The sequence below is a fragment of the Sinocyclocheilus anshuiensis genome, unplaced genomic scaffold, assembly GCF_001515605.1.
Source record: "Sinocyclocheilus anshuiensis isolate Anshui unplaced genomic scaffold, SAMN03320099.WGS_v1.1 scaffold245, whole genome shotgun sequence".
In the NCBI taxonomy this organism is placed as follows: Eukaryota; Metazoa; Chordata; class Actinopteri; order Cypriniformes; family Cyprinidae; genus Sinocyclocheilus; species Sinocyclocheilus anshuiensis.
In genome coordinates this window covers 106,652-114,844 of record NW_015536478.1, presented here as the reverse complement: position 1 = coordinate 114,844, position 8,193 = coordinate 106,652, and the positions used below count along the sequence as shown (strand labels likewise).

The window sequence follows — 8,193 nt, the reverse complement described above, 5'->3', positions numbered from 1 at the left end:
TATATATACAATAAAAATCAATTAAAGAAAAAAAAGTTATTACATCACATTATAAATAATAAATATTTAGAAATAAGATAATCATCTTTTAACATTTTTTTTAATACTTTGAAATCATAAAGTCATGTTACCTTCTCTCCTTTGTCAGTGTAGGAAGTCTAAAATGAGAACAGAGATCATAAATATGTGTTAAAACATTTGTTCTTAGAAAAACACTCAGAAAAGTCGTGACTTTTGACCAGCCAATATGCACAGATTTTTATTGTTACTAAAATGCTAATATAACTGAATATAACATTTCTGCATCACAGCTGTAATTGAAAGAAAATACAGTTCATGGATTTATAGTCTCATATGTAAAAGTAATATATAACATATATTGCCCTATATGATATTATCATATATTTTACCTATAAGGCGATGTATAATTTTATTATTTTGATATAATATTTGCACGTTCTCTGCAATGATGAAGATATAAGTATAAATCCTCAAATAATTTTTACATGTTTATCTTTTATATTTACTTACATAATATCAACATGTATTGACAGGATTTAGAATGAATATACATGTATGTGTATGTCCAAAAATGTATTACACGTTATTACACATGCATAAACATACATATGTGTGAGCTGGATACGTATGTTAATATGAAACTGTACCGATTTCTAATGTATTTTTAATTCATATGACGATATCTTTAATGTGTAATTGTAATGTATGTATATATATATTGTAAATGTATATTTGTATGTATACACACTCACCATGTTGATGTTGTCGGTGGGTCTGATGGACAGAAGAGCTTCACACACACACACGGCCTGTTTTATGGAGCTCAGGTTAAACACCCCTTTAGTCTCGTCCAGACAAAAGAGCGTCTGCACACACACACCATCTCTCTCTCTCTCTCTCACACACACACACACTTGTATATGTGGTTTACGGGGACTCTCCATTGGCGTAATGGCTCAAATTTAGAAAAGATTAAAATTTAGTGGTGTTATACTTGTGGGGACATTTGGACCCCATAATGTAGGGAATACCAGGTACACACACACACACACACCCACACACACTCACTCACACCCACACACACACACACACACACTCACTCTCCCATGGTGTTTGTAGTCAGTTTGTAGTCCGTTTGTTCATTGGTTTCCCTTGATTAGTCTCCTCGGGTGTGTCTTATCTTGTTCAGCTTGTTAGCCCCCTGTGTGTATATATAGCCCTAGTTTTTGTTTAGTTCCTTGTGAGTTGTTGAATGTAGGCCTAATGGTTGTCTGTTTGCCAGTCATTCTGTTCTTTGTTCCCTTTGGTTTTTGCCTTATTGTTTGTTCTAGTTTTTCCATTACATACCTGCACATAGATCCTTGCCTCTGCCTGTTTTCAACAGGTTCTCCACAACATTAAAGTTTTTCACTGGCATGTCTCTTTGACTAGTGCATTTTTTGAGCCTATATTTAGTATAAGTAAAATACTTAAGTACTGTTAAAATCAGATACTCTAAGACAGGGCTGTCCAAACTCGGTCCTGGAGGGCCGGTGTCCTGCAGAGTTTAGCTCCAACTTGCCTCAACACACCTGACTGGAAGTTTCTATGCCTGGTAAGAGCTTGATTAGCTGGTTCAAGTGTGTTTAATTAGGGTTGGAGCTAAACTCTGCAGGACACCGGCCCTCCAGGACCGAATTCGGACAGCCCTGCTCTAAGACTTTTACTCAAGTTGTTTTGAAATTGGTGACTTGTAACGTGTAGTGGAGTAATTTTCACTGTAAGGTATCTGTACTTTTACTCAAGTATGGTTTTTAGGTACTCTTTACACCTCTGACATACAGTATGCATAGAATAAATGTACATTTATTATGGGATTGTGCAGTACTTTGACTTGTACGCTAGAGGGAGTCACTATATCATTACATATTTCACCATGATGAAGCTTCTAGAAACTCTTAACCAGACATTGCATGTTTCTGACATGAAAATATGTTTTTTTGTCATTGCCCTTTTAATACACAGAAGAGATTTACACTGAATCCCTCTGCAGTTTCATCAAAAACCCATGCAAGCAGGCTTCTCGAATTAGGAAAGCATGTTCTTCAGAAATGATCATCTGACTGGACAGTAATATGATATTACAAATAACATGAAGCAAATGAAGAAACCTGAGCTCATCTAACAGAACTGTTATCTAGAATATTGCCAACAATTTGCTGTTTTGACAGTTTTGCTTTATAGAAACAGTTGAAGACTGTCTGAATGGGAAGTCTCTGTTTTTTGACCTCGTCTGTAAGGACACTGAAAGACTGAACTGCCTTTGTCCCAGTTCACCATCATTTCGTCATGACCACTAATGCTTGAAAAACAGGTGAGAAGCCATATGACTGATAACAAGCCCAGAGATATTTAAGTAGCTGTGGGCGGGGCTACAGTCTGTCAATCAACAGCCAGCCTTCTGCACTACATTCAAGTTACACTTCAATGAAACTATGTTTCTTAAAAACATCTTGATCTAAAAGCTCAACAAAACAAAATGTATGGGAATATATTGGCAAATATAATGCAATATATTATACGGTTCCATTTTTTTTTTTTTTTTGGGGAAACTAGTGCTTATATTTTTCAACATACTGCAATATATGCATGGACCATCTATCATATCAATGAAGACAAAAACTGCATTACATTTTTACATAATAGCTTTATTAAACCACTCAATTAATTAATTTCACTTTCTTGAGTTGTTGGGTTTACATAAACCTGAATATATAATCATAAACTTTTATCTGAATTTATTGTTTGCATAGTTATGCATTTCATATATGAAAATATGTGTGGTGGTATATACTTAAAACGTTATATTCAAATTTGAGGGGTTTTGGACAATTTGATGTCTTGGTAAAGCCATATATATATATATCACAATATTTTCCTCATAATTGTGTGTAATTTATATATTGCAGATATTTTATCACTTTTATGTACAATTATATATTATGAAGTGTATTGTTGAATATAAAATTACATGCATTACGATATATAAGTAACTATATTGTCATATATTTTTTGCAATTCCTTATATCGTGTTAGCAATATATTATTCTGAATATTTTCTGTATGTTTTGTATATTCTGTATATTTTGCAGAACATGATTTTCTGCCTCAATATTTGTGTCTTGATTTCCAGTAAAAATATCTAAACATCCTTAAATCAAGATACATTTACTTGAGATGCAAAGTGACTTAATATATGAAGTCTTGTTTTCTGAAAAATCTATCAAAATGAAGTGAAGTTATGCTTAAAACAAGAACGAACATCTGCTAATGGGGTAAAAAAAAAAGGGAAAGCAAGATTTTTCTGACATTTTTTTAATGGGTTAAGTACAAACCCACGTCATTTTTAATAATTTTTCAGCAAGCAAGACTTAATATCTTATGCCATTATGCATCTCATTAAATATCTCTTGATTTTAAAAATTGTTTGTACTAGAAAACAAGACAAAAGTTCTGAGTAACATCATTTTTTGCAGTGCAGATGAACATGAAGATCATCTGAATATAAAATATAAAGTATGTAAAGATTTTTGGAGCACTGGCTCCTGGACGGGGCAGGTGTACCATCACTGACTGCTGAGTGCTGATGTCAGACAGCCAATCTGTGATTAAAGACGAAAGCCAGTGCAGAAATAGCCCAAGCTCTACGTGCACAGCTATAAAGACGTGTGAGCCAGGTTAGATCAGGATAGGTAAACCGCACGATACTGTATCAGCCGAACTTCATGTCTTAACGTTGTGTTAATGAGGCAGGTAATCAATGAGCTCTTGTCTTCTGATGTGTTTGCTCACTGTTAATGATCAGCTGGGCTTGTCTAGAGAACAGAAGGACAAACTACAAGTGTACAGCATCATGTTTTATTATTCTTGCATTGCAAAGCAATTAAAATAAGCAGCATCTCTGATGCAGAGCCATATTCATGTGCATTACATTTGAATTCCACTGAATTTAAATAATAACTAATATAATATATACACTGTCAAAAATCTAAAGTCGAGAAAACTTAAAAGTTTAAGGCAACCAGCTTCAGCAGGTTTTTGAGTTTTCCCAGATTGTTTTTGTAGGATATTTGTGAGTTTTCTCAACTTTTTGTTGTATAAACTGAAAACAAGAAGTTGAGAAAATTAAAAAATGTGAGCCTGGAGCACAAAAGCAGTCTTAAGTCGCTGGGGTATATTTGTAGCAATAGCCAAAAATACATTGTATGGGTCAAAATTATCCTTTTTTCTTTTATGCCAACAATCATTAGGATATTAAGTAAAGATCATGTTCCATGAAGATATTTTGTAAATTTCCTACCGTAAATATATCAAAACTTAATTTTTGATTAGTAATATGCATTGCTAAGAACTTCATTTGGACAACTTTAAAGATGATTTTCTCAATATTTAGATTTTTTTGCACCCTCAGATTCCAGATTTTCAAATAGTTGTATCTCGACCAAATATCGTCCTATCCTAACACACCATACATCAATGGAGAGCTTATTTATTCAGCTTTCAGCTGATGCATAAATCTCAGTTTCGAAAAATTGACCCTTATGACTGGTTTTGTGCTCCAGGGTCACATATAGTAATCAGTACCATGATTGTGTCATATTTTGTTTTATTCTTGAGTTCACCTATGTAAAATATATGATATTTAGAAATACTTAAACATTTTCTATTTCTCAAACATGTTCTACAATTTAATTTAGTCGTCGGCACGACACGTTCTTGTTTTAAACTTTTTGTTTCACATAACTCGCGCTCCGTCTCTTTAAAACCAAGCCTGGCACGACGCGCCGTGAACCACGTGGTCCCCTAGTGCCGCGCTGTGATTTTCTATTGGCTCAAACCTCCCCCTCCCGCTCCGCCGCAGCCTCGCCCTGATTGGTTCGCATGTGGGTGTGCTCGCGGCATTCAGGCGTCCTGTTGTTTGAGCAACCGTAGCTCTCCATTGGCTGTTGGACTTCTAGTACGCGGCGGATTCCGCCTCGCCATTGGCCAACTCTAGGGACACGCTCTATCGTGATTGGCTGGCGCATAAGTCATCGCCAGTGAATGCGGAAGTAGTGCGCTCTACTGAGTCACCGTTCGTTGTGTCAGCTGATTCTTTCACAGTGAGTATCTTGATCATATTTCATTTTCTGTTTATTTAACTTGATTATTCTTTAATGTGTTTGCGGTTACGTTAGGCGGATTGTTGTATAAACAAAATACGCATGATTTAGCGTGGTTTTTGTCTGGTTTCTGCCGACCATGTGTTTGTATGTGGCTGTATTGACCAGCTGGGATGTTTTACAGGCTGTAAAATCCTCCACCCATACTAAACACACACACACACACACACACACAGACACACAGACACACACACACAGACACACACACACACACACACACACATGCACACACACACACACACACATGCACATGCACGTTTTAAATGAATTCACAGGCGTTGTGTAATAAAGTGCCTTGATCTTCCTGAATGTTGTATGTGGCTTTGTAAGCTGGGTTAAGTTAGTTTTGTTTTCGATATTCCTCACACATCTGAATTGCTGGTGATATGTAAGATGCCTATAGGACTTTTCTGTAGTAAAGAAAAAACATATGCCATGCATGCATAGTAAAAATATTGGTATCACATAGCATTTATGCATTATTTACAATTAAATTAAATTTATAACACTTCTTGCAAGGACTATTATTGTTATTATTAATATACATACATATATATATTCAAAATATTGTATTATAATATATAATATATTGTTATATATTTTGTTTATTTATTATTATTATTATTATTATTATTTGTACTTTTTACAAGTCTAGCCACTGACTTGGTTTGTTATCTGGTTAAAATTGTTTAATTATTGTAAAAAAAAAAAAAATTTTTGTAAAAAATGTGCTAGAAATACATGCATGGTAAATATTGCCATTTTATAATTTCATTTTAATCAAAGGTCTGACTTCAAGCTTTGTTATATATCTGTAATATAATTATTTGTACTAGATATAAGAGAGTGAATTTGTTGAATTAATTTATTTTTCTAGCAGATGTCATACTAAAGTGCTTGCTTGACATCTGTTGATCACAACAGTCTCGTATGTGACATTTAAGCACTTTTTTTTTTTTAAACACTCCGGTTAATGGTGTCTGCTGAATGCTTTCAGTGTAAATCCTTGTGTTTGCTGAGCCTTACTGGTGGATTTATTTGTCCTTCTTCAATTACACATGAAACAGACAGTTTGTGGCCTGCAGCTAATGGAACGCAGTTTGCAAAAGCGTTTTCATATAGAATAGTTGCTCCGGTTCTGTTTGATTATAATTATGCGAGTTCTACCAGTGAGCACCAGTGATTGGCTCCTGTTCAAACCCCCCGGATCCCGTTCTCATTCCTCAGCCTGGGAAGCTCAGCGATCCGTCTCAGTGCTTTAGGTGAAATGTCTAATTGATGGCTCATGCTCATGTTACAGGTCAGTCGGCTCTTTAAATAGCCTCATGACTACTCCTGCACCGCTCTGAATCTAGCTCCCTGTAGCCGTGACCGTATATTTATGATCTCTTTAATAATAGTTTTAAATGTAGCATTATCTCCTGTTAGAAAGCTTGACGTTCTAGTTATGAGTGCCATAGCTTATCTTGTGACTAAGTGGAAGGGAAGCAGTCAATCCACAAGTAATCCACAGCACTCCAGTCCATCAGTTAACATCTGGAGAAGACAAAAGAAACAAACCCATCATTAAGATATTTTTAACTTTAAACTGTTGCTTCCAGTTATTATGGTCCATAATCCATAATATTGCTTCCTCCAGTGAAAACCTCCATCTCCTGTTGTCCTCTCACATCTAAATCCACCCATATTAACTGTTTTAGCTTGTAAGCGGTGCTTGATCTGTGCAGATTTCTCTCCTGATTCAGACCAGACGATGGTTTTGCTAAAGGAAGTGTTATGAACACTGGATATTTTAGCAGAAAGCAACGGTTTGAAGTTAAAACGTCTTTATGATGGATTTATTTCTTCCAAACATGCAGCTTTTGTCTTCTCAAGACATTAACTGATGGGCTGGAGTGGTGTGGATTACTTGTGGATTATTGTGATGTTATTATCAGCTGTTTGGACTCTCATTCTGACAGCACCCATTCACTGCAGAGCATCCATTGGTGAGTGACTGATGCAATGCTACATTTCTCCAAATTTGATGAAGAAACAAACTCATCTACATCTTGGTTGGCCTGAGAGTGAGGACATTTTCAGCGAAATTTCATCTTAGGGTAAACTATTACTTTAAGAGTACCGGCACGTTTTGTACACAAACGTGAGCACGTCTCAGATGCTTGAGTGTAGGCCAGCGGGGTTTATTTTATTGCTTTTTTTATCGGATATTTTGAATACTTTTACCTCTCCGCTCCTGCACTTTGACATGTTGTGTTTATGTATAACTACTCCTTCATATCTCTGGAATGATAAGTAGAGCGAACTAGATGATGATTGATGAAACTCTTTCAGATTTGTGCATATTGAACTTTGTCATGTAAGATAAGGCTTTACTATGCTAGAGCGAGATCAAATGCTTGTTTATATAGTAGATGAGCTTGTTTATATATTCTATTGAGTTTTAGGGGAACCTCAAAGCAGATTTCAGGAGAATTTAGAAGTGAAACTTTCTTTTCTTGGTATAGAGAAGTGATACTGATGTGACAAGCAGAGGAATTTAAATCCAATTCTGCCTAGAAACACAAAAAACAACAGCTTTTAAAAGGGAAATTTGTAGCTATTTAAACATCTTGAAACTAGTTTTTTTTTAATGTGTCATATGGTTGGCAGTGCGTTGCTTTGGTGTTCTGGATGGTTGTCAACCAACCAAGTCGTTATTGCCTTAAAGGGGTCATATGATGCGATTTCAAGTTTTCCTTTCTCTTTGGAGTGTTACAAGCTGTTGGTGCATAGATAAGATCCCTAAAGTTGCAAAGACTAAAGTCTCAAACCCAAAGAGATATTCTTTATAAAAGTTGACTCGACCACGCCCCCCCAATACGGCTCGTTCTAACACGCCCCTACATGTCTACGTCACTGTGTGGGAAGATTTGCATAACGCCGCCCAAATGTTCACGCAAAGAAAGAAGGCGTAACTTTGATTCTCGCT

The 8,193-nt window shown here is 35.7% G+C and overlaps 2 protein-coding genes across 2 annotated transcripts in view; one reads left to right on the top strand and one right to left on the bottom strand.

Moving 5' to 3' along the window:
- Positions 1-824, bottom strand: part of LOC107666860 (4-hydroxyphenylpyruvate dioxygenase-like) — a 10,382-nt gene extending 9,558 nt beyond the window's left edge. The window contains exons 1-2 of the mRNA XM_016458399.1: positions 774-824; positions 132-158 (exon numbers count right to left, since the gene is read on the bottom strand). Of these exons, the coding sequence (XP_016313885.1) occupies positions 132-158; positions 774-776 (30 nt within the window). The 5' untranslated portion in view covers positions 777-824. The remainder of the gene's footprint in view (positions 1-131; positions 159-773) is intronic.
- A 4,279-nt stretch (positions 825-5,103) lies between these two features.
- Positions 5,104-8,193, top strand: part of LOC107666797 (myotubularin-related protein 4-like) — an 84,183-nt gene continuing 81,093 nt past the window's right edge. Inside the window, exon 1 of the mRNA XM_016458280.1 lies at positions 5,104-5,162. The gene's annotated coding sequence lies outside the window, so the exon portion shown is untranslated. The remainder of the gene's footprint in view (positions 5,163-8,193) is intronic.